A 27,144-nucleotide genomic window follows, 5' to 3' on the forward strand; every position below is an offset into this window, starting at 1 on the left:
AATTGTTTTACACAAATATTTCTGACTAGTTTAATCCCAAACATATTTTTTTCTTGTAGAATTTTTAGAAGGCTTTTGCCTATTAGGTGAAATTAAAAAAATCACTAACACAACCAAATTTACTTTAAAATTACAAGAAATTACATTACCATCTGGCTTTACATTGCTTTGCTGATTTTCTGTGCAACAAAGAGGCAATACGAGACCACTGGTTTTTGCCATATTTCATTACAGCTGCTTTAAGAATTTCATCCTTAAAAGAAAAGGAGAGTTTTGTTTATTATAGTATTTATTTAACAGGATTTTTTTCAGTTCCAATTAAAACTTCTTATAAAAAGGTGCGAGGTTTGCATGAAAAGTCCATTTTGTTCCCTTTCATAATCCCCCCCTTTCCCCTCTTCCTCCCTTAACATAAGAACAAAAGATTAAATGAAATTAAAACAAAAGATTTGGGATTGTTTACTAAGAAATATCAGGAAGTCGAGCTAAATTGTATGGACCACCATGTTCCAGTAGGTCAAACTGATGGAACAGACTTCTATGATGGATCTTTATTAGAATGTTCAAGTACTCTTATGGGTCAATCTCTTCTTAATAGATACATTCCTCTATGACTGTCAAAAACAAGCAAATATATAACTAGCCCAATGCTTCTCAACCCTGACAGCTTGAAGGTATGTGGACTGCCACATTTGAGAAACAATGAGTACTATTCATTTGCTTATTATTTCACTGAATGTATTCTGTGTGAAAATGAATTCCAAAATACTGTTTGCAGTTTACCTGCCTTTTCCTTATAGACAATTTAGACAAGATAGTGAAAAATGTCAGGTATGGTTGTCTAACAGTTGGTTGTCTATGGTTGTCTATACTGCTTTGGTTCAGGTTCCGTTATGGATAGTACTCAATTTACAACGATTCATTCAGTGACTGTTCAAAGTTGCAATGACACTGGAAAAAGTGATTTATGAGTGTTTTTCACACTTACAACAATGGCAGCATCCTCATGGTCACATGATGAAAATTCAGGCATTTGGCAAATGGCATGTATTTATGGCAGATGCACTGTCCCAAAGTCATGTGATCACTATTTGTAACTTTCACAGCTGGCTTCCAACAGGCAAAGTCAATGGGGGAAGACAGACTCACTTAACAACCAGAAGATTCACTTAATAACCGCAGTGATTTGCTCAACTGTGGCAAAAATGTTCATAAAATGGGGCAGAAATTACTTGTCTTAGCAATGGAAATGTTGGGCTCCCTTGTGGTGATAAGTTAAGAACTATGTATATTTAAAACAAATCTCTGGAAGGGCATGCATAGAACTGATATAACCCAAGTTTTCATTCAAAATTATACAATTTTCTAATGTTCAATCACATATTCAGTGTAAATATAAATGCAACTGTAGGAATGTACTATTAAACTAAGGATACAAAATTCAAATGATGGCTAGATGGCAGCAAACGCACTCAGAAAATAGGCTTCTAGATTTTTGCAGCCCAGACTCAATATCCCTAGCAGAACATCCATACGGATTTTCATTTCAGGCTCACATTTTCCCACTTTCAAAAAAGATCTATCATGGAATTGGCTCCAGTCTTTCTTAAGGCACAGGTTACGTTTCGTGAAACCAAAGAGCCACAGGTTTCCTAATAGGCCTTAAAGTCTGGCCAACAGTTAGAAGATAAAAGACAACCACTTGGAAACAACCATCAAAAATGCAATCTCTCTTATCAATCAGAGAGAGGAGTTCCCCCAGGATGGGCTCCAGCACGAGTCTGAAAGCTCGGAAGACTAAATATCTGGTCCCGATGACAGACCCAGATTGGATCCTACGCAGCATGGATCGTCCTTCTTTCTCCTGTTTCCCCCCCGCCCGCCCCAACATAAATCGTCTGAAGTAGGTGAGGACGAGAGTGGCCAAAGTCAGGCAGGAAGCTTCAGTGGACCAGAACCAGTTGTCCCAACTTATAGTATACACTTATAGTACACTCGCTCTCACTGAGATCGGAGAGGGAGCTCCAGTCCCGATTCAGAGAAGGAAACGAACATTGATTATAGCTTTGCTTGTTAGTATTCTTTAAATACTTATTTGACGTCATGGGGAAGCAAGATGTAAGCTTCCATCCCGACGCAATACAAAAAAACAGAACCGCTAGCCAGAACCATTTTCTCTTCCACGCATGCGTCTGGGCCCTTTGCGCATGCGCTTGTCGCCGCCGTCGCCATAACTGCAGAGGGCCCCTACGGAAAAAGAGCAACTCTGCTCCGAAAAAGGTCGGGAAACCGTGAGAACATTACCTCTGTATTCCTCCACACGCCCCCCTTTATCATGATCCGCGGCATCGTGACGGTAGAGGAGTAAAGCCCTGCAAAGGGAGACAAACGACAACGGCGGAACAAGCAAGCCCCCGACGACCCGAGAGCTTAGACAACCGCACAGGCGCACTCTTGCCAAGCGAACGTCTCCTGCGAGGACTCTCAAAAACGCTCGGGATTGGACAAGGGGAAGCCCCGCCCACTTGTGGGCAGGGACGGTGTTGGCTCTCTGCGCGTGCGTGCGTGTTGAGGGAAGCTCATTTTTCCTTAAGTCAGGATGGTTTCGTTTTGTACTTGAAAGTTTAACTGAAGCTGGAAGATGGCTTTTCACATTACAAAGTCTGTTAATTTACTAATTCCACGGTGCTGGTTCTTTCTCTCCAGAACATAATCCTCTCAGTACTGCTTTATGCATCGGAATTTAATTTGTTTGGATTTGCATTACTGCGACGCGGGAGCCCAACCCCAGCACTTCTGCTCTATAGATTTCTTTTTTTTTTCCAAGTCTTTGTCCTCATTTCTGTCTTGTCTACACGCGGGAAACACTTCGCGCATCCCGTAAAGTCCGAATCAAAAGTGAAAATAGCCCAACGTCCCCCGCAGGAATCCCCCGCAGTCCTTCCCGAGAGCGCCAAGACTCTTCGGGTCCCTCCAACTTCCAAGAAAAGCGCTCTGGTCTGCTCAGAGGCTTCCATCGCGGACCGAGCTCCTCAAACGCATCCAGCCCGGGCGCGGAAGCCATAATAGAGAGGTGCACTTCGCGCCTGCGCGGGCGGTGGCCACGTGACTATTTGGGAAGATTATCCCAAGACGATCCAAAGTTTGAAAAGTGAGCGGGCGCAGTTGGCGGCTCTCTTTCGTGCCTCTAGTTCAAGGGTCTTCAAACTTGGCCCTTTTATGACTTGTGGACTTCAACTCCCAGAATTCCCCAGCCAGGCATGCCTCATCCTGGCACTGGGATGAACATTCCAAAGGGCAGGGAAAAGGGAAGTACAGGCCCAGTCATGTAATTTCCCATTTAGCGACTGCTTCACTTAACAACAGCTGCTGGTCACAATTGTTGCCTATTGAAGACTATCTGTAATGGAGACTGGAAGCCTCGTCTTTTATCAGAAATTTAAAACAGTTGTGTTTCATATAAGCTTTAATGTTTAGAAGTCTAATTGTTTACATTATTAAGGGATGGCAAGATAATGATTTTCTGTTATTCAATTGGAGTATTGAAATGCTTTGAGCCCACAATAAAGAAGTATTGACCCTGCCTTTTCTTTGTCATCAGTGCAAATGTAAATCCTATTACATCAGGCAATAAGAATGTTTCCAATGCTTATTTTCAACAAAGTAAGGTTAAATATCAGGATTTTCTTAATTCCTAAAATATAAGATCACAGAACAATTCATATCTCCCCTTATCTCTGTTAAAGCTATCCATTTCATGCTTTGAGGCCTGAGAATCACATATTCACAAGGAATATTTGCTATAGAAGATTGTGGAACCCAAATAGCAAATAACATGACAAATAGAAAACTAGAAGTGAATTTTGTATCATATATTGTATTTTTTTTCATTGTTTTAATTATTTACCTGTAAAATGAACTATGAGGAATGTGTACTTCTGACCCTGAGACAGATATATAGATGTCTTAAGAGAGAATTATTATATTTATTTTTACTCTTTTTCCCAGGCTATCTTAAACTTTGTTTGAAAATAAATACAAAGCACCGATAGGTTACTTAAGAATAAAAACATATTTGAAAATTAAACTAATTATAGTAAGAACTCTACAGGTGAAACTCAAAAAATTAGAATATTGTGCAAAAGTTCATTTCAGTAATGCAACTTAAAAGGGGAAACTAATATATGAGATAGACTCATCAGTGCAAATGTAAATCCTATTACATCAGGCAATAAGAATGTTTCCAATGCTTATTTTCAACAAAGTAAGGTTAAATATCAGGATTTTCTTAATTCCTAAAATATAAGATCACAGAACAATTCATATCTCCCCTTATCTCTGTTAAAGCTATCCATTTCATGCTTTGAGGCCTGAGAATCACATATTCACAAGGAATATTTGCTATAGAAGATTGTGGAACCCAAATAGCAAATAACATGACAAATAGAAAACTAGAAGTGAATTTTGTATCATATATTGTATTTTTTTTCATTGTTTTAATTATTTACCTGTAAAATGAACTATGAGGAATGTGTACTTCTGACCCTGAGACAGATATATAGATGTCTTAAGAGAGAATTATTATATTTATTTTTACTCTTTTTCCCAGGCTATCTTAAACTTTGTTTGAAAATAAATACAAAGCACTGATAGGTTACTTAAGAATAAAAACATATTTGAAAATTAAACTAATTATAGTAAGAACTCTACAGGTGAAACTCAAAAAATTAGAATATTGTGCAAAAGTTCATTTCAGTAATGCAACTTAAAAGGGGAAACTAATATATGAGATAGACTCATTACATGCAAAGCAAGATAGGTCAAGCCGTGATTTGTCATAATTGTGATGATTATGGCGTACAGCTCATGAAAACCCCAAATCCACAATCTCAGAAAATTAGAATATTGTGAAAAGGTGCAATATTCTAGGCTCAAAGTGTCCCACTCTAATCAGCTAATTAAGCTGCAAAGGGTTCCTGAGCCTTTAAATGGTCTCTCAGTCTGGTTCAGTAGGAATCACAATCATGGGGAAGACTGCTGACCTGACAGTTGTGCAGAAAACCATCATTGACACCCTCCATAAGGAGGGAAAGCCTCAAAAGGTAATTGCAAAAGAAGTTGGATGTTCCCAAAGTGCTGTATCAAAGCACATTAATAGAAAGTTATGTGGAAGGGAAAAGTGTGGAAGAAAAAGGTGCACAAGCAGCAGGGATGACCGTAGCCTGGAGAGGATTGTCAGGAAAAAGCCATTCAAAAGTGTTGGGGACTTTCACAAGGAGTGGACTGAGGCTGTAGTCAGTGCATCAAGAGCCACCACACACAGATGGATCCTGGACATAGGCTTCAAATGTCGTATTCCTCTTATCAAGCCACTCCTGAACAACAAACGTCAGAAGCCTCTTACCTGGGCTAAAGAAAAACAGACCTGGTCTGTTGCTCAGTGGTCCAAAGTCCTCTTTTCTGATGAGACCAACTTTTGCATCTCATTTGGAAACCAAGGACCCAGAGTCTGGAGGAAGAATGGAGAGGCACACACTGCAAGATGCTTGAAGTCCAGTGTGAAGTTTCCACAGTCTGTGTTGATTTGGGGAGCCATGTCATCTGCTGGTGTTGGTCCACTGTGCTTCATTAAGTCCAGGGTCAACGCAGCCGTCTACCAGGAGATTTTGGAGCACTTCATGCCTCCTTCCGCAGACGAGCTTTATGGGGATGCTGACTTCATTTTCCAGAAGGACTTGGCACCTGCCCACACTGCCAAAAGCACCAAAACCTGGTTCAATGACCGTGGGATTACTGTGCTTGATTGGCCAGCAAACTCGCCTGACCTGAACCCCATAGAGAATCTATGGGGCATTGCCAAGAGAAAGATGAGAGACATGAGACCGAACAATGCAGAAGAGCTGAAGGCCGCTATTGAAGCATCCTGGTCTTCCATAACACCTCAGTAGTGCCACAGGCTGATAGCTTCTATGCCACGCCGCCTTGAGGTAGTAATTGCTGCAAAAGGGGCCCAAACCAAGTACTGAGTACATATGCATGCTTATAATTTTCAGAGGTCCAATATTGTTCTATGTACACTCCTTGTTTTATTGATTGCATGTAATATTCTAATTTACTGAGATTGTGGATTTGGGGTTTTCATGAGCTGTACACCATAATCATCACAATTATGACAAATCATGGCTTAAACTATCTTGCTTTGCATGTAATGAGTCTATCTCATATATTAGTTTCCCCTTTTAAGTTGCATTACTGAAATAAATGAACTTTTGCACGATATTCTAATTTTTCGAGTTTCACCTGTATAGCCTTTCTGTTTGAAAGCTTATGAAGATCTCCAAAATTATAAGCATGCTAAAAATAGCTTCCTTTTGTTGCAGCAACAAAAAGTTTTTTTACAAGTACTCTGTGATATATTCTTAAATCATGCAGTTTCTTCCATTTTATTTTTCGTATGTACACATTCGAGCACAGGTTTATTAAGTCATTATTCATGAATTAATGTAAACTTAAGACAACTGAGACCTATTCGATAAATCATGATTAAAAATTTTATATTATAGCAGGTGTTAGGCAATACATCTCTTCTGTGTTGAACTCCTGAAGACTTCCAATAATTGGTTTCTTACAGACTGTGGTATCGTAGTTCATTAGTTCGTTCATTCATTCTCTATAGCTGCCCAGTTCAATCAATAACTGGGCGGCTTACAATTGAAAAACTATAGTACAATTAAAACACTAACAACTTTTAAAAATAATGTCTCTATGGGGCTGCGTCTCATTAACATATAAGGACTAACATTCACATGAATATTTATATGATATTGCTCATGTTACATCAAAAAAAGTTTCCATCACATTGTATAAACTATCCCAAGGACATATTTGTGTCAAACGTTTAACAGCTAAATTTGAATATATTTGAGATGTTGCCTTTCTATTCAATTCTAGCAGCTTTATTTTACAATTTATTGTTTAAATGGTTGATTTGTAAAATACAGCTGCTAGTATATATATCTGAAACGTCTTCTGTGCAAAAGCTATTTAAACATTCACTTGAAGTTTTATTGAGCAATTTTGATTTTATTGATAAATTTTTATACATACCCATTCATAAAATGTTTTATGCTTAACCCCACATGCATTTTCAACTTTCTTAGAAAGCACAACACAATATCAGGCAGTGAAGCTGATTTAAATTGATCATTTTCCTTGCAATTAATCATATATTCATATGATAAATCTGTACATATATATAATATGCAAAATGAATTATTAAATGATAGTAGTTTATAGTAATTGCTGCCTCTTATCCAGACATTTTTCAATATCATCAAGAACCTGGACAGCTGCTTTAGGGATTCGAGTTCCTGGGCCAAATATATTGGAAACACCAGAGTCATACAGGTAGTCATAATCCTATTCAGGGAGAGAAAAAGACAGATCAACATATATAAATAAGATTTTGCTAATAAAATTCTGTAGAAGATGTACTGCAAGCTGACAGTTTCATGGTGGCCTGCTAAGATGGCAGCAAGTGGGAAACCATCAATAATACACTATCTATGGGCTAGAACATTAATGCTCTTATTTCAAATTCACTCAGTCTGCATAGCAATAGTGAATGTGCACTGCTTGAGAAATCTGCAATCTCTAAGCATGTACTAATCTAAAATTAAAAATCCTCAGAAAAGTGCATATTACCTCCTCCACAGGGATGTCCACAGCTATTAAAATAAAAAATGCTCCAAGGAAAAAACTAAAAAAAGGCTTTATATTCAGTACAGTTTTAGATTAGTTTCTTTGTTCATATATATTTAAACATGATCTATGTGTACACTGTTGACTTAGAAGATTTTGTACTCAAAGATATGTTTTCCCAACTATGTAACTGCAAAGTATTTTTCTAAGTAATTTAATTAATGTGAGAGGTCGTTCTGTAGCTGGATCTATTTTGTACATTTAGTATTTTGAAAATATTTAACATCAGATTCTTAACGTTGATTATTTAACAAGATACAGTAGATGGAAAAAAACACCTTGAATGATGTTAACATATTTTAAGAAATGAAAGATAGAAAAATGTAAAAACCACCACAAACCCACCACCCCAGATCTAAAGCTAACAAAAGGAACTGAATAATCTCACAATTAGTCTGTGTCCTGAGATGTGCAATGTATGGTACTCAATACCTGAGGAGGGATGACGCCTCCACACATGACAAGAATATCTGGGCGGCCAAGGCTATTTAGCTGCTTAATGAGTTCGGGAACAAGAGTTTTGTGACCGGCAGCTAGTGTGCTCACGCCTACACAGTGCACATCAGCATCTACAGCCTGCTGGGCCACTTCAAGGGGTGTCTAAGCAAGAAATAGCAAATAAAGAATATGTAAAAATTAACAATTTGTGTATTTTTCATATATAACAACAGAAATAAAACACTGTATGAACTACTGCAGTAAACAATCTTTTTTTCTAAATTCCTTTTTTAAATTTATTTCTTTGACATTTTCGAGTTACTTGGGTGGGACAGAAAATAGACTGATTCAATCAGAAAGCAAGCATGGAAACAGTTAAAAGGTTGAATACCTGGAACAGTGGACCTATATCTACATCAAAACCAAGGTCAGCAAATCCTGTAGCAATTACTTTGGCTCCTCTGTCATGACCATCCTGGCCCATTTTAGCAACCAAAAGACGTGGTCTACGACCTTCCCGTTCCAGAAAACTGTTAACTCTAAAAAAAAAAATAGCAGACAGAGTACTACAGAACCACTAAACATGTTCATTGTTAGTCCAAGAAAAAAAAGGATGCAAATTGGGGGTGCACTATTGCGAGGACCACATATGCTGCATTGCAAATGATGAGGACAAGATTTTAAATGATATATTTTTGAATTTTTAATGATTATTTTCTTCCTCGTACACATATTTTCAACATAAGTGTAGGTAGACCTCGACTTACTACCATAATTGAGCCCAATTTCTGTTTTAAGCGAGACAATTGTTAAGTGAATTTAGCCCCATTTTACAAACTTTGTTGTTAAATGAATCACTGCATCGTTCAGTTAGTAACATGGCTAAGGTTTCCCATTGACTTTGCTTGTCAGAAGATCGCAAACTTATTGCATTACCCTACTATAACCGTCATAAATGAGTCAGTTGCCAAGGGTTTGAATTTTGATCATGTGACCATGAATATGCCGCAACAGTTGTAAAACTGAAAAACAGTCACAATTCACTTTTTCCAGGGCCATTGTAACTTCAGATGGTCACTAAATGAACTGTTTTAAGTCAAGGACTACCTACAGGTCCCCTCTTAAGAAAAAAGAAAACAGGGTTTGCTATTTCTAGCTCCAGCTATGTGTGTATTATATAGTTTGTTGCATTGATTTTATATTGGTTAGGTTTTCATTCTTTGTTTTTTACTAATATTTCCCATCCAAAGTTATTGTTGGGCAGCCTTGTGCATTTTATAAATAGTGCAGAATTGTATCACTATTAAGGAAGCAGTAAATGGAATAGATTTTTCAACTAATGAATATAAAAATTGTTGAGGGTTTCTGTTCTTTTGGAATAAAGAAATAAATCCAGATTACTCTAGCTGTTAAGGTACCAAGCTTGAAACCTAGATACTGAGTTCTAATCCCACTTTAGACCTGAAAGCTGGCTGGGTGACTTTAGGGCAGTCAGTATCTCAGCTCAGTATACTTCACAGGACTGTTGTTGTGGGGAACGTAGGATAAGAAGGAAGGAGTATTAGGTCCTGTTCACTGCCTTGAGTTACTTATGAAAGTAATAAAGGTAGAATATAAATAAATAATAAAGCAAAAGAAAAGGGAAGAAGAAGAGATAAAGGATTGGGTATAGACATTACGGAAAAGTGCAGAAAGAATAGGATAAAAAATTGAGGGAAACAGATGAAAGGCAAAGGAAGAAAGCTGATAAAGCAAATCTAGTGAATATGTAAGCAGAAAAAAGAAGAAGGCTTTAAGGAAACAAAGGGACACACAGATCATGTTGCACACATCCCGGAAGCCACAGTTATCATTTCCAATGTACAGACATAACTTTGATTTGTGTAAATACTATGACAATAAAATTACATGTGCATATCAATTTAGTTTTGAAACTGAAAATTAAGAAAACATTTTTTACAAATCATACTCACATATGCTTATTTGCTAATTTTTAATTTCAAAATATTGTCAAATCTCATTAGGGAAATGATAGATTAAATGAACTTGAATTATTAAGCAAACTAAACAAAAAACAAAAAAACAGGGACGCGGTGGCTCAGCGCGTTAGGACGCTGAGCTTGTCAATCAGAAGATCAGCAGTTTGGCAGGTCGAATCCCGAGTGCTGCGTAACAGACTGAGCACCTGTTACTCGTCCCAGCTTCTGCCAACCTAGCAGTTCGAAAGCACGTAAAAATGCAAGTAGAAAAATAGGGACCACTACTGTGGGAAGGTAACAGCGTTCCGTGCGCCTTAGGCATCTAGCCATGCCGGCCACATGACCACGGAGACATCCTTGGACAAGCTCTGGCTCTTCGGCTTTGAAATGGAGATGAGCACCGGCCTCTAGAGTCGGAAACGACTAGCACGCATGTGCGGGGGGAACCTTTACCTTTACCTTAAAAAAAAACCTAATGTGGAGTCCCTACATAGAAACATTAAAAATCTTTAGATATGCAGAAAGATAAAAGGCTTTAAAGGTATTAGTGGATCTTAAAATATTTGAAAGAATTACATTTACTAAAGAAATGTAACTGGCTTAAAGAATGGAAAACAGAGAAAGCAACCTCCTAATTTAACAATGAAGACAAAAAATATAAGACCTAAGCTAAAATACAGGGCCTGCTCAACATACAACCATAAGTTGTGCCAATCATTAAGTGCATCACCATGTGACCGTGCTCAATTTTATGACTTCTTGCAGTGGTCATTAAGCAAATTCCATGATTGCTAATTAAATGTGGCTGTTAAGTAAGCCCATTTTAACCATTTTTTGTTGGAAACGAATTAAACACTATTTTCAAGTAAAAAAAGTCACAAATCATTGTCATGCTGCTAAGCAGCCGTATATATATGGGCAGGTTGCCAACCACCAAAATGCAATCATGAGATCATGGGGGGTGGCCGTTGGTTATAACTGGGTTTTAAGTTCTTTTTAGGATTTGTCTTTTGTTTCCCTAAGCAACCAGTCGTAAGTCGGACTACCTGTAGAGAATTTGAACTCTTGGAAAATAAAGACATACAAACACATAGGAAAAGAGTACACATCTTACCTGCTGATGGCTTGAGTAATCTCGTCACTCTCTCCAAATTCCTGACGATATGCGCCACTCACCATGCGATCGCTGGCTCTGTGCTCACCAAACACCTTTTTCATTGCATCTGTTATTTCGCCAACTGTACATCTGAAGCAAGTGTGCAATCAATACATTAGATTTATTTCTTTTGAAGAGGTATAAACTATCAAAATGTAACACCAACATTAGCAAAAGCTGTGTTCTTGTTCTGTAGCACAGACATGTCAAGCACAAGGCCCGGGGGCCGGATCCGGCCCGCGAAGTGGTTTCATGTGGCCCGCGAAGCCATCCTGGAAACAGTGAGGGAATGGCCCTCACTGCCTTGGCCTTGGCCCAGAGACCCTCAGATCTGTCCCACTCGTGCCCAGGCCCCCATAGGCACCCTTGATGCGAATGATGTAGAGTTGGCCATGCCCACCCAGTAGGCTATATGCACTCTAGCCACGCCCACCCAGTAGGCCACGCCCACCCTGGCCATACCCACCCGTCCCCCTGAGGGCAATTGCAATGCTGAAGTGGCCCTCAATGAAATTGAGTTTGACACCCCTGCTGTAGCAGTATGCTGTAGGAATAGCATATTTATATTATATGTTCTGCAGTTCAATATTTTAAATTATAATAGCTTACATATGTATGCATAATCTTTTAAGGTAAAGATTTTTGTTCAAAGTGCAGGGTAATATACTGTGCTCCCATCTCCCCCTCCTGAAATAAACAACCCCATGAGGTAGGTTGGGCTGATGGATAATTGCCCTATGGTCACTCAGTGAGCTTTGGATGAGGACTGATTTCTGCTGTTAATCCACACCTTAACTGCTAAACCACATTGGCTCCTAGTTCAGTTGTATGGCATTAAATACCCCTCAGGGAGAACTGTTTTTGAAGTGAAATACAAAAAACAAATATACTGTTTTTAGTGGAATGCATTACAATGGATAGTATGATTGGGATATGTGATTATATCAATTTTTCAACTCAGTATATAGGCTTTTAACAATTGTTGTGTAGGCTTTCACGTCAACATGGTGGCAGGCACTCAGAATTACAGGTGAATAAATTAAAGCTAGGTTTTAGCACATCCAGCTACCAAATCTAGCCTGGTGCCTAAACCACTAGACCAAATTCTTCTGTCTATGGGGATTCTCAGTCATCCAGTTCATGCTTATTCCAAATGTGTTTTTCCCCCAAAAGGCAACCGGTCTTTTTTTTTTCTTGAAGATGTTTCACTTCTCATCCAAGAAGCTTCTTCAGTTCTATAGTAATCTTTTCTGTATATATTTCTGGAAGCAATGGACATGCTGGGTATTCCAAGCTTTTTTAGTAATTTTTCTTTATGCTCCTTCATACCACGAAAACCTTGGGTGAGCCTCAAGTGTTGCTTTGCAGATTGAGTGCAGGGAGGCACTGTGCTTGTCAAGTACACAACTCCATTATGAACCAAAAGAGTAGCTCTAAAGTCCATTTAGTCATTTGATAAATGTGTGCAATCCTTTCCACCTACCTTGCACGTGCTGCTTCTACTGCCAGGGCCAGCAAGTTACCTTGGCTTGTAGCCGCACATTCAGTTAAAGCAGTGAGACACTTTTGGGCTGCTACTTCATCTCTGCAAGCTTTCACCTTTAAGGAGAAGCATGAAAGAAAAGTAATATTGTACACTATTAATTACAGCACATTCCATCCTGACTTTCGTCAAATAACTGTTGATGAAAAAAGACATATTGAGCCATCTGAGTTACAAAATGTGTATATCTGAAACTGGGTTTTGAAGCCAAGCAATTTAGTCGCAATCACAGACTTAAGAAAGATAGGTTTGCAAATCAGCTGCTCTTAAACTGCTAAATATTGGTAATCCTTGAATTACAACCACAATTGTGCTCAAAATTTCCACTGCTGACCAAGATAGTTATTGAGTTTTGCCCCATTTTATCATCTTTTTTGCCACAATTGTTAAGTGAATCATTGCAGCTGTTAACACAGTTGTTAAATGAATTCAGCTGCCCCATTGACTCTGCTTGTCAGAATTTGCAAATTGTGATTACATGACCTCAGGACATTGCAAATATCCTAAGTATGAACCAGTTGCCAGGCAGCTGAATTTTAATCATGTGACCATCGGGATGCTGCAATGGTCATCAGTGTGAAAAATGGTCATAACTCACTTTTTTCAGTGCCATTGTAATTTTGAATGGTTACTAAATGAATGGTTGCAAATCAGGTATAAATTCTGAGATTCTTAACCTGCCTCATTTTAGGCCTATTACTATTTCTAAAATCAAAGCCATCCATCTTCAAAATATTAATTTTCTTTGTGTATAATGCATTAAAATCATTTGTAGCATGTCTATTTATCAATTTAAAAAAAACAAATCACATGATTTCCCAGCACTTATAATCATTCATTTTAACTTTGTAAAATACTATATGTGATGTGTATTGTGAATCCTGACCACTACCTATCAACTTTTCACAAAAAATAACAAGCTCCCATGAAATGGGCTGAGATATATATTTCCAAATCTGGGTATAGTAAGCAGGCAATTCCCAGTTTCTATGGTTAATGAAAGTAAATTATTAGAGTTGTTCTGAGTTGTTGCTTTAAACCAAGGGGGTCAAACTGCCAGCCCGTAGGCTGGACATGTCATGACGAAACCACGCCCACCCCATTGCCGGCAATGGGGAAAAAGCTCCAATACGTCGCGCAACGTCACGAGTTTGACATGTCTGCTTTAAACTAAGCTCTGCTTTTGTATAAAGCTACATCACAGATAGCAATAACATTTAGACATAGTTCTCTCTAAGTGATTTAAACACAGTTCTCTCTAAGTGGTTTACAGAATCAGCATATTGCCCCTAACAATCAGGCTCCTCATTTCATTGACCTTAGAAGGATGGAAGGCTGAGTCAAACTTGAGCCGGTGAGGATCAAACTGCCAACAGCCGGCAGTCAACAGAATTAGCCTGCAATACTGCATTCTAACCACTATCACCACAGCTCTTTGATGGCTAAAAGGTAAGGTTTATTTCATGAATTATGCAGCCATATTCTTCAAAGCGAATTTCTATGAAAAAATGGAGTGTTATTGGTTTGTTCTCCTGCCTTCAGAATAAGTTCAAACATCCAAAACATAGTTCAGTCCTTGCACAATAATTTATTAAGCTAGTTAAGCAATTCCCTATACTAGTTCTTGAAGATCAGTTTTAGTTGCCTGTTAGGGTCAAGGTAAATAAAATGGGGGGAAAAACCCCAAAGCAGATAAAATGTCTCAAATGTTTATAACTTTGAGGTCAGATTTAAATGGTCCAAAATAAGACAGTCTCCCACAATTATTCATTAGTTCATCTGCTAAAGCGTTATAGGATATTTACAAACATTTCCGATATTTATAAAATTGATTTTAAAACTAGAAAATGTAGTGCTTTAAGATGTTCATAGCGAAGCCTTTAGCAAAACAAGGAACAAACATCACTACTGAAAAGCTGCTTATTTCAAGTTGTATGTGTGATTATTATACGTGAAATAACATGAAATATGTATAAACAACACGCTTGGGATTATGGTGAAGGGGAAACAGTTTTTTGCATGTATTTACTATAAACCTGCACTGTAGAGTTTCAAATTCCAAACATTTACAGTCTTTCTAGGATTTGAACATTTGGAAACTTCTGTAGAAAAGACCAGAGCTGTAATAGCTGGGGCTAAGAGATTGCACTAGAAATCTCCCACACAAACCTCAGCCACGAATTTGGAAGAGATTAAGATAGTTCATATAAAGCACTCTTTAAAAGGACTATGAAGCAAAAAAAAACTCATCTGTTGCTGAGTAATTTGACCATAACCCTATTCCTAAGCACTGCTCAGTTCTTGTTATGAAAAATAAAACATCCTTTTTTCTTCTCTTCTTAAAAAATCTGCACAGCATTTACCTTTATCAGCTTCTCAATCTGTTTGTTACGGACTGATGTATTATCAATTGCCAAAACTTCAACAGTCTCTTCTTTTTCTAACTGGTACTTGTTTACTCCAACAATGACTTCTGATCCTGTTAGTTTCGAAATATTTTTTAAAAAAATATTTTTTGTTATCCTGTATCTGAAGTCAGCTGAAATCAACTCACAAAGTGAAATCAGTTCAAATTGTACATATTCCATACAAAATAGCTTTTACACACAGACACACATAGAGAAGCTGAGATATTCCAATGTACCGTAAGTCCCTTCATAACACGCTTTCAGACATCTATGCTTGAAGTGTAACGATAATTGAACGTTGAATTACAATAGTTAATTAGAAATAGGGCCCTGATCTGTCACTAATCAGTTCATGTTTTCTCTAATAGCAGCACCTGAGAATATTTTTTGCAGCGAAAGCAAACCTTATTCATGACTCTTTGCTTTGCTCCATTAATCTTTCAGTGCATATTTTGATTTGTTAAACTAAAACTATATTGTGTATGCAGTTGAGACAATTCTATTGCAATTTTATAAATTTTCTTTTTGAAATTACAAATCTTAAAGAATAATTTAATTATCACCAAGAAATAATAGAGACCATTAAATCTCTAAGCACGAGCTCCCATATAAGATGCATAATTAGTTTTCTGCACTAATCTACTAAAATGATGCCTTTTAAATAAGTTTTTTTCTGGCTGTTCTCACTGAAGCCTATAAAATGTGATTTTGAAGGCTGGAAAAGATTTGATTCATTGTACAAGTTAATATCTAGTTTCCTAGTTAAAAGCTGATGCAAAAGTATTGACTATATCCCTAGCACATAAACTGCAGATGATATTACCTTTGATCAACAATCTTGCACAATCTGGTTTTATAAAAAAATGCCTATTATATTGAATAGACATTTAGAGAAAATACGCAGAAAATGTCTCTGATATGATAAAGTACAGAGTTCCTGTTTTTTATAACCTACCGTAGTTTCCGGCATATAAGATTACTTTTTAACCCATGAAAATCTTCTCAAAAGTCAGTTGTAGTCTTATACGCCGGGTGCTGAAAATTTAGGGACAGGGCTGGCTGGAAAACCTGGAACGGATCTCCCATTTAGTCTGCGCAGGGAAAGCGGGACCAATTGGAGAAGAAGCTGCAGTCTGTGATTTTTTACAGGCTGGGGTCTGGGCGTCTTTTCTTCTAAAGTTGAAGACCAGCTGTAGTATATCCCAACTTGAAAGGCAGGTGGGGAAGCCAGCAGCCAGAGCAGCGGCTTAGCTCTAAGGACACATTTGACTCAGGAACTGGGCGGGCTGGCTGGAAAACCTGGAGCGGATCTCCCATTTGGTCTTTTTTTAAAAAATCCCATTTATATCCTGCCCTTCTCCGAAGACTCAGGGTGGCTTACAATTTAAAGCACAAATCAATGTGCTTAGCAATAGCCTTCATTCTGTGTATATGCCTGTTTATTAGGGCTTTCACCCCCACCCCCCCCAGCAGCATTATTACAAAGTCAGCTTATTGCCCCCAACAATCTGGGTCCTCATTTTACCTACCTCGGAAGGATGGAAAGCTGAGTCAACCTTGAGCCTGGTGGGATGCGAACCTGCACTAATTGCAGGCAGCTGGTGTTACTTAAGGCTCTGTGCAGGGAAAGCTTTAGAGTGAATTAGGAAAAGTGAAAAAGTGAATTAGGAAAATAGGGAATGGTTGCTGGAATCAGGGGCTGCCACAAAGAAGAGGGAGTCAAGCTATTCTCCAAAGCACCTGAAAGCAGGACAAGAAGTAATGGATGGAAACTAATCAAGGAGAGAAGCAACCTAGAACTAAGGAGAATCTTCCTGACAGTTAGAACAATTAACCAGTGGAACAACCTGCCTCCAGAAGTGGTGAATGCTCCAACACTGGAAGTTTTTAAGAAGAGACTGGACAGCCATTTGTCTGAAATGGTATAGGGTTTCCTGCCTGAGCAGGGGGTTGGACTAGATGACCTCCAAGGTCCCCTCCAACTACTTCTTCTTCTTCTTCTTCTTCTTCTTCTTCTTCTTCTTATTCTTATTATTATTATTGTTTAATCCACTTGCAGTGTTTTATGTTTACATGTTTGATGACAAACAGCCTTATGTTTATAAGTGAGTTTTCCTACTAAGCACCTGCATGTCATAAGCATTTGAATTAAAATTACCATATTAAAATCAAATCTGATGTTTTTTAATTTTTATTTGGTGTGCGTTGGAAGAGGGGTAGTCTTATACAGCGAGTATAGCCCAAACCCTATAATTTAACAGGAAATGTAGGGGGTTGTCTTATACGCTCAGTCGTCTTATACGCCGGAAAATACGGTAGATCAGGGGTGTCAAACTGCCGGCCCGCGGGCTGGACGCGTCGCAACAAAACCGCGCCCACCCCATTGCCGGCAATGGGGAAAAAGCTCCGATACATCGTGTGACGTCACGTGACGTCGCAAGTTTGACATGTCTGACCTAGATCAATAGTACTCCTTTTTTTCTCCAATACTGTATGTATACAATATTATAAATTGAATTATCTTATCATTTCTTTATGTACTAAAGCAACATTATTTTGCACTTTCTTTATATAAAATAAACTTTACAAATTATATCTTAAAGATGAAAGTAATAGAATCTTTTTTAAAAATATACAAACATTTATGTGGTTATTATGTGTCTATGGAAATAATTGTGGATTCAGAATTCTCACAGTTTACGTACTGATGGGAGAGTCTCTATGTTGCATTTCAGTTGGCTTTGCTAGGACTGGGTGGGCAGATTTTGCCACATATACACTTAGCTTTCTAAAATTGTTCTGTAAAGCTGAAATTTTGCAATGGTTTATTAAGAAGTCTGAAATTTCTTAAATCAAAATGAATGTCAGATATAATATCATGAATTACTCAATAATTTAATAATAATAAATGCAATTCATGAATTTGTTACTTTTTTGGTTTGGATTTCAGGGTTCATTTTCAAGAGCAACTAGCTTTACTCTGAAATTGAATTATAAGTTTATAATAAAAAAAATGAGTGTGAACAAGTTTAACAATTACAGATATCTTCAATTTATTACCGTTTACTTAGTGTCTGTTCAGAGCTACAACAGCACGAAAAAAAGTGACTTACGATTGTTTTTTACACTTATGTCTTAATAAACTGCTGAGCATAAAAGGATCCAAATAATTATTTAAGTGAACTTAAAGCTTTGGTCTGTCCAAGAGATTTGAGGATAGAGGTGGGAGACAGCAGTCTTTTTATTATTCTGTTTTAAAAGACTGCTTGACGAGCATAAATCGTCTCCTTGGTCATGCAAAACTAACAGCAGTCTTCATGCCAAACCAAGGCAATGTTCCAATGCTCTTCTTTTATTGGCAATGTTGCTAAAAAGCTTCAACTTCTTTATTCTTTTAAACTTATTCTGGAACAGAATTTAAAAACTTACAGAAAATTGGAATCAAATTCTTATTATTCATGTGCAACTTGTTATTCGTATCTCAGCTTCAGTGAGGTAAGAGAAGACTTTTTAAATGCTTACAAGTTTGAAGAATAAATAATTCTGGTTTCCTTACCAGAATCAATCCTGGCTTGTCTTCGAGCAGCACATTCTTCAATGTGAAGTTTTGGTATTCCTTCAGCTACAGCTCTGGCCATTCCACCCATCTCCTCAATCTCATTGATGAGCTAACAAAGAAAAGTTGTTAATGACTATAAGTGTGCTTGTTGCCTAATATAATATTTATTTAATATTTAGGCTCCCTACTACAGAAAAATTAGTTACCCAAAAGTAATAAATAAGAACCCTCTTTACAAACAAGTAGATAATATAAGAAAATACATTTCCTAATTTTTAAAATGATTGATGTCCCATGATAGTTTAAAATTAGCTCAAATTCAAAATGAAAGAACTTCAAAAGTTATTCTACAAATGGTACACACCTAACCTATTTTCAATACCCTTACCACCTTATGATTGTTTTCCTTAGACCTAAGCTGCAAACTCCTAAATTCAACATATTTAGTATTCCTTATTATAAAGTTTATATTCTTAACTTAGACTTAACTGGTTTTTCTCTTAATCCACAAACCTGTCTTCTATTTGGCCTAAAGCTTGGGAGACCATGAGTTATAGTAGCACCTTAGGCATGAAGCCAGTTGGAGTAACTTGGCCCAGTTGCACTCCTTTTCGTTCCTAGGAAGAAAATGTCAAACTACTTCTGAAAATGTTGCCAAAAAAACTACGTGGATTTATACCTAGCTATCTGCTGACTCATCACTGAAAAAGTAATGCTAGCTGATCACTTTGGGTTTTTGTTTTGTTTTGTTGGGTAAATAGGAATCTACATAGCTTTTAAAGAGGCAATAAATCAATATTTATAATACAAGCGACCTAGTATTTTTTTCTGAGCTCATATAAAAGATTACCAGCACCTTTAAAGCGGCTTCATAAACATCATTGGTAAGAGATTCCATTAGAAATGAACCACCCCACGGATCAGCAACTTTCGGTATGCCAGATTCTTCTTGTATTATTATCTGTGTATTCCTTGCAATTCGTGCACTTTTCACAGTTGGCAGTCCTAAAGCTTCATCAAATGAATTTGTATGCAAAGACTGGGTACCACCAAACACAGCTGCCATTGCTTCAACTGTGGTGCGGATAATGTTATTGTAAGGATCCTAACATAAAAATCATAGCATTACTTTATTAAAAAATGAAACTGGTGGAGAGGAATGCATGTTATCTTTTAAACATAGCAATGTACTAAGTAATATTATCAAATTAGACTTTGATATCAGTTATGCCCTGGAAACGATTGAAAAATATACCAATAAAAATAATATTACTTTCCCCCCCCTCTCTCTGTGTGTATTACAAACTAAATGTTCTATTGCCACTTGGCTGGCTTAAAACATATCTACTAAATCTGTACATAATTTTCAAGAGAAGCAATTCAAAAAGTATATTAGCATAAAGAAAGCATTCCTTCTTGGAGTATTAAAGATATCACATTGTCTGGAAAATTCAAGCAGAAGCTTCAAAACTCTGGTTGTCTGTGAATCTCTACATATTCAGGCAATACTAATGCTAAGATCGGCAGAGAAGCAACTGACAGCCTTCAAATCAATGATCATTACTGGTGTCAAAGACTGTAGCTACTTTAAGATTTTAAGGATAGATGCTTCTCTCACTAATGCAAAACACTTTTGTATAATCTGAACAGTTCTAACACTACTGAGTGCCTAAATTCTCCTTCTTAATTTATAACATTTTAATCCAATAAAAATATGTATTATGATGTAACACACCCACAAACACAGAATAATAGGCTGCAGGGAAATCCAGGCAAAGCTTTAATGATGGATGAAAAAAATAAAATGCTTGTGGAGAGTAATGCCAACTTTTTTTTCCAGCCATTAAGCTGCAAATTCCAGAAACCAAACTTCCCCATCTCTTCTTGTCCTTAGCTTCCCCAAAATTCAGCATTGGTGGTTTGGGGGTATGAAATAAATGTATCTCTACTTAAGTTCTAAAGAAAAGCACCTTCAGAAAAGCAGTATGTTAATATAATATAATATATTTAATATAATATAATATAATATAATATAATATAATATAATATAATATAATATAATATAATGTAATGTAATGTAATGTAATGTAATGTAATGTAATGTAATATATAATATATATAATATATAATAAAAATAATATAATAATTATAATATAATTATAATATAATATACTCTATTTACTTCTTTAAAATTGGCATGTACTCATAACTGATATTCTGACTTGTACCTGCTCAGTTAGTGACCATCCTGAAGTCTGACAATGAGCTCGAAGGAGAAGTGATTTGGTGTCCTTGGGCTGAAACATTTTTTCTATTAAGTGAGCCCAAAGCCGTCTCCCAGCTCTTAATTTAGCTATTTCCATATAGAAGTTCATACCAATTCCCCAGAAGAAAGAAAGCCTGCAATAAAATAACTTAGGATCATATCTAAAATGATAATATAAAACCTATATTTTAAATAAACAACATAGTTCAATTTAAAATTTTAAAAAGAATCTTCCATTTCTTTAAGCTAGTAAAATCACAGGCAATTTACTAAAAGGTCACTGAATCATGACCTATAAACCAGGCTTTTTCTACGTAAGAACAAGAAATATTATATATTCAGAGAGATGGAAATTATACATAGTCCATAGTGAAAGCAGAGATTTCATTAATGTCTTAATTTAAACTAGTAGTATAATATTCCAAACTCTCTCACCTACAAATGTCATTAAGCCATGAACAAATATATACCTTCTTTTAAAGTTAATAATTATATCTTATTGGGCTATTCATGCACTGAGAATCCTGATAGGAAGTATTTTAGTGAGATGCCAAATTTTTAAAAAATATCAACCTACAGCAGATGTCAAACTGGCGGCCACATGCAGGCCATGTCCACCCTGGCTCTGCAAAGGCAAAAACGTTGCGATACATCACGATATGTCACGTGACGCAATCAAGTTTGACACCTGTGACCTACAGCATTCTTAATAGAATAGAAAATAGTACCTTCTAATGTGGTTGTTTTATTTTATTTTAATCCAGATAACCAAAGAGAAAAAAAATGTACCTTCTTTATCTCCCCCCACTACTCAACCAAAACTACATAAACAGACCAGATTTGAAACAAGGTTCTTTTATACTCATCGAAAGATGGATTGAAAAGGGTGATATGTTTCCACACAGATAAAATGGCTTCAAAGTCACAAAGTATAGGCCAAAATCTGTTCCCTCACTAGAATTTCAAATGTCCGAAGTACCTAGTGTTCCTCTATTTACTAACCTAGTAACCAAGCATACCTCCAAACTAGATGAATAAATATTCTGTTACATCATTCTCTTGTTCTAAATGGGCACAAATCAAGATAACTAGAATTAAATTGAATGCAACTTTTACCTTCAGGAACTGTATTAATACTAAAAAAGAATGATTCAAAAACACTTGATCACTTCTGATCGACAAGCTCAGCCTCCTAACCCACTGAGCCACCGCATCCCTTTGAATTCATGTACCTTGGTGCAAATTCATCAATGGTGAGACCAGCTTTAAGTCCAGTTCTGCAGTACTCCAAGCCATCAGCTATTGTATATGCTAACTCCAAAATGGCATCAGCTCCAGCCTCTTGCATATGGTATCCACTGATAGAAATAGAATTAAATTTTGGCATGTGCTGTAAGAAAATATGTACAAATTTGTTCTGTAACAAACACTAATCCTTATACACATAACCGTGTGGTAACTAAAGCAAATAAAACTAAACAATACCTTTGATGTGTATTGGAAGATGTCAGCAATTATTCGCATTGATGGTTCTGGTGGGAAAATGTATGTATTTCGAACCATGAATTCCTTCAGTATATCATTTTGTATTGTCCCTGTCAGCTTGGATTGAGGTACTCCTTGTTCTTCTCCAGTAACAATGAACGTAGCTAAGATAGGAATTACCGCCCCATTCATTGTCATTGAAACAGACATTTTCTCCAAGGGAATTCCATCAAAAAGAATCTTAGTATCTTCTACTGTGTCAATGGCAACTCCAGCCATTCCAACATCACCCCGAACTCGAGGATTATCTGAGTCATAACCACGATGAGTTGCTAAATCAAATGCGACGGATAAACCCTGCTGACCAGCTTGAAAATGAAATTAATAATTTAGTAAAAATATAAAATATGACGTATACAATTGTATCTTCATCTTTGTTGGATGGAATTTGACTGAAAAGGGGGTATTAGTTCAAAACGATACAAAGGAATCATCTTAAAACTTAGGGAAGAATTCAGTGTTGCACAAGCAAGGGTCCAATTGCACAAGGCTTTCTTTCACCTTGCAGCCCCTCAATTTTCATCAAAGGATCCCCAATTGTCCAGTGCACATTCTGAGTTAGCACAGAGGGCTATTTGTTGTAGCAGAACTACTCTTCCTGTTTCTATTTTTGTAAGCAATTTTATTAATGAAAGTAATCTATCTTAAAAATTTAAATAGATTTCATATTATGTATGTACAGGACTGCAGTTGAGCAATTTATTGTTGAGCAGAGAAAATATTCAATACTTCTCAGTCTTTCTAATGAAATAAACTGCATCTCTTCTGAGCAAGTACTTACAAAAACAAATGTAAACTGAATGCTATATATGATCATCCTGACAGGGTGCTATTAATACCTAAGCAACTTATTTCTGATATTAATTACATATAAATATATGTAAACAAATTAAGTAAACATAATTACAACTGAAAGCCAATGTGATTTAGTGGTTAAGGGCATCTGGCTAGCAATTGGGAGACCATGAGTTATAGTCCTGCTTAGACATGAAGAGAGCTAGGTGACTTTGGGCCAGCCAGTTTCAGCTCTAGAAAAAAGGTACAGAAACTTTTAAAAACATGGCCACAAAAACTGCAGGGATTCATCTAGAACAGACATGTCAAACTTGCAATGTCACGTGACGTCATGAGACGTATCAGGACTGTTTTGCCATTGCCGACAATGGGGTGGGCGTGGCTTCTGGATGACGCATCCAGCCTGCGGGCCGGCAGTTTGACACCCCTGATTTAGAAGTTAAGACTGACTTACATGTACAAAAATATCTGATTACAATCACAGCATTGTCCCTAATGCCCAATCCCTAAGGAACACATCTCACCCTTGATGTTATCTTTGTAAAACTTGTTGCTTTCCTCCACAGTACTGAAGCCAGCATATTGGCGGATGGTCCAAGGCCTGTATGTATACATGGTAGGATAAGGACCTCTAGTGAAGGGCTTTACTCCAGGTAATTCTTCAGGAAAACCTGCTGTATCACGTGTAGAATACAGTGGTTTGATGGCAATTCCCTCTGGAGTGTGCCATATCAACTCTTCAGGGCTTTTGCCCTTTAGCTGCTTTTTAGCCATAGCAGCCCATTCAGGGTGGAGTACATGCTGATGCAGCAAACGCCAATTTGATTGGAGGGGAGGGAGACTTGTTTCTTTCCTGCAACATAAGGGCCAATGATGCAGAAGTCCATTCTTGACCCGTAACATTTTCTACTGAAATAGTTGTGAAGATGCGCCTGTGTTCCAAGAACTGGATAAAATTAATGACACAATTAGTTAGTTTTAAGAAGCCCAAAAAAGTAGCTCTTCCTTTTATATACTCCCATGTAAAACTAGATGCATCCATTTTGTTTAATGGGAAGAAAAACAAGTTGTGATTTACAGACTTCTGAAATTCTAATTTCAAAACAACTTTCAAATTTGTTTTTGCACAGTCTTTTTTCTCATGTTGACAACTCAGAACCTAAATGCAACTCAGTTGTAGCATGCCTACAAATAATCTTAACAGATTGTGAGCATAAAAGGGCCAGGAAGAACCAGGAACGTAGCAAGCATTCAGAGCTATCAAGCAAGCTACTTGATATCTCCGCCTATCAGAATATGGAAGGAACAAAGAAAGAAAAAAGTATCTGGTTTCATTTAAAACTGTTCACCTTAACAGGTGACCTCAGTACAAAACGCCACAGGGAAGAATTGTCTTAGGCTTCCTGTGGTGAGAGAAATATACAGTAAGTTAGTAATAAAACAGTAAAATAATAAACTCATGATGACTTTAACAAAAGGCATCAAACTTTTGAACAAACATCAAAAAAGTAGAATGTGTGAATTTTGAGTATAAACGGTACCTCATATTTTATAAGGTAAATGAGGAGTTTTGGCGCTTAAGAGACTTGCATTCATACTCTCCCAGTCCCCGACAGGGCAAATGTATAGATCTGCATCATTTGATTGTCTAATATTATTTCCAAAACATAAATACATACATACATGTGTGTGTGTGTGTGTGTGTCTGTATACACACACACACACATTACACTGTTTTTTTGTAAAAAAAAAAAGGTGCTGGAACTCACACACGTCATACAACCTGCCTTGCCTACCCTACAAGGTTCCATCCAAAAAAGGTGGCAGAACACCGTTCTGGGCATTCTATAACAAAAAAGCCATACATATACATATACATATATATACATATATATGCCCAAAGACACTTCCTTGCAAAAGAGGAAGATGGGCAAGAGGGGTGGTAGCTCCGAGATAGGAGAACAGACTCCTACGTCAAAGTGAACTAACACCAAATCACAAGCTGTGTTCAGACGGCACACTGACCCATAGAAACTTATCTATAATTCCTAGAATTAACCTACTCTTCTCGGGTACCGCGATACAATAAACAAAGCACCGTACAAGCTGGGTTTACGCAGTCCGCAAAAGTCGAATTGGCCTAACTGGTTTGAGACTCCGTGTGTTAGATTAAAAAAACAACAACAACCCGGCTAAGCTACATCAATCAGCACTTGTAGCTTCCCAAACAATACCCACTAACTAAACGACGCCACCACCTTACAAGAGGAGGAAGATCGACTTCTCTGCGCAGGCGCTGTTGCGTTGAAAACACGCAAGCGCAATTGCCCTTCCTTAACGCCTGCGCACGACGTCTGGGAGGGGGCGTAAACTCAAGAGAGCCCGCGATTTTTGAATTCGCGCGAGCGGTCAATCTTGGAGAGGGAGCGATCGCATGAATAAAAACGGTGAGTTCCGAGATACGTAGGTAGCCTGTATTATTACAACCGGCATTTCAGTAGGGAGTTCTGGAGGAAGAAGAGTCCACGGGGGTTTCTTCTGTAGGATGAATTGCAATATACGGTACTCCCTTTAGCATTTTCACACGTTCACGAGAAGAGAGTCGTGTGATGTCTGAAAAGCTAACGGGTTTATGTGGGGATTGAAATCTTGGTCCTGAGGGACCGTATTCACAGGACATGTTAAGCCAAAGTGCTTTGCCATGTTTGGCTGAATAAAGCAAAAGGGTTTCTAATATTTTATTTTATTATGAAATGTATATACCTCCCATCTCGCCAATAAAATATTAAAATAACAAATATTAGCATTAAAATTAATCTCATAATTGACAAAGATAATGAGGAAGAGAGCAAGGTACGCACTGGATAGTAGTAGAATCTTCTTTTAGTCCATTAGCCACCTCCAGCAATCCCATCGTGGCCTGGGCCAATTGGCAGAGCCAGATTTTCAAGCCCTTTCAGAATGTTGTCAAAGATAACCCATGGTTAACAAGGCTACACAAGACTCTAGGGTCTTTGCTTTATAGAGCTGACTATGTTTCTGGACCCCCTAAATGGCTCTGAGTGATGGAGGATCCTATTCCTTCCTGATGACACCATTAATATCATTGGAAGTAGTGAGGACAAAGGGCAATGAAATGCCAAACATACAATCTAGGGCAGGGGTCCCCATCCCCTATCCAAGGACTGGCACCAGGCCGCCGCAAGCCTTGCAAACAAGCAAAGCCCCATGTGCAGGATGCAGGCAAAAGCATGCCCCTTCTGGTCTGCAGAAAAACCTTTCTCTGTGAAACTGGTCCCTGGTGTCCAAAAGGTTGGGGACCTGGCCTAGGGTAATCAGGGGCATTTGGGCAAGCAAAGATTCACATTACGTACTATGCTATATTATGCATTATAATATACATTATGTGTTACATTACATATCCTTTCCTTGCTTATTAATGTCCCTGTAATGTATTGATAAGGTTTTCAAAGTCTTGCCAGCTTGGTCTCATTGGTCATCAAATGTAGTTAATTAAGTTGGTTGCATTTCATTGGAATGGAATATTTTCTCTTCCTAGTCCTTTTTATTCTTTTTTACTACTTCCACCTTCTAATTTAGTTTGATAAAACTTATTAGACACATTATCTGACACATTACACATTACAGTTTGATAACACTTAGAGGAACTTTGGGAGCCTATATCTAAGCATAG

The 27,144-nt window shown here is 37.5% G+C and overlaps 2 protein-coding genes across 7 annotated transcripts in view; both read right to left on the reverse strand.

The window, feature by feature from the left end:
- CDC5L (cell division cycle 5 like) overlaps positions 1-2,581 on the reverse strand; it is a 30,051-nt gene extending 27,470 nt beyond the window's left edge. Inside the window, exons 1-2 of one of the 2 annotated variants that reach the window (XM_081313049.1) lie at positions 2,305-2,565; positions 150-253 (exon numbers count right to left, since the gene is read on the reverse strand). In XM_081313049.1, coding sequence (XP_081169175.1) covers positions 150-253; positions 2,305-2,349 — 149 coding nt within the window. In that variant the 5' untranslated portion in view covers positions 2,350-2,565. Of the gene's footprint in view, positions 1-149; positions 254-2,304 lie in introns of both variants that reach the window. The other variant, XM_081313050.1, reaches the window with a different exon arrangement.
- Positions 2,582-7,062: 4,481 nt separating this feature from the next.
- On the reverse strand, positions 7,063-25,731 carry MMUT (methylmalonyl-CoA mutase). 5 transcript variants are annotated; one of them, XM_081313802.1, is made up of 14 exons: positions 25,514-25,701; positions 24,800-24,853; positions 23,975-24,396; positions 22,596-22,963; positions 22,343-22,500; positions 21,073-21,244; positions 19,701-19,949; positions 18,842-18,953; positions 15,241-15,356; positions 12,818-12,933; positions 11,293-11,424; positions 8,591-8,738; positions 8,194-8,361; positions 7,063-7,419 (listed from the first exon to the last, which is right to left on the reverse strand). In XM_081313802.1, the coding sequence occupies exons 3-14, from the start codon at positions 24,351-24,353 to the stop codon at positions 7,291-7,293; spliced, it is 2,247 nt and encodes a 748-aa protein (XP_081169928.1). In that variant the 5' UTR covers positions 24,354-24,396; positions 24,800-24,853; positions 25,514-25,701; the 3' UTR covers positions 7,063-7,290. The 5 variants fall into 5 exon arrangements, with proteins under 5 accessions (XP_081169928.1, XP_081169931.1, XP_081169927.1 ...); XM_081313805.1 differs by lacking the exons at positions 24,800-24,853; positions 25,514-25,701 and adding an exon at positions 25,714-25,731; XM_081313801.1 differs by lacking the exon at positions 24,800-24,853 and having other exon boundaries at positions 25,514-25,721.
- Positions 25,732-27,144: the final 1,413 nt, after the last annotated feature.

Source organism: Vipera berus (genome assembly GCF_964194415.1).
Source record: "Vipera berus genome assembly, chromosome: 1".
Taxonomy (NCBI): Eukaryota; Metazoa; Chordata; class Lepidosauria; order Squamata; family Viperidae; genus Vipera; species Vipera berus.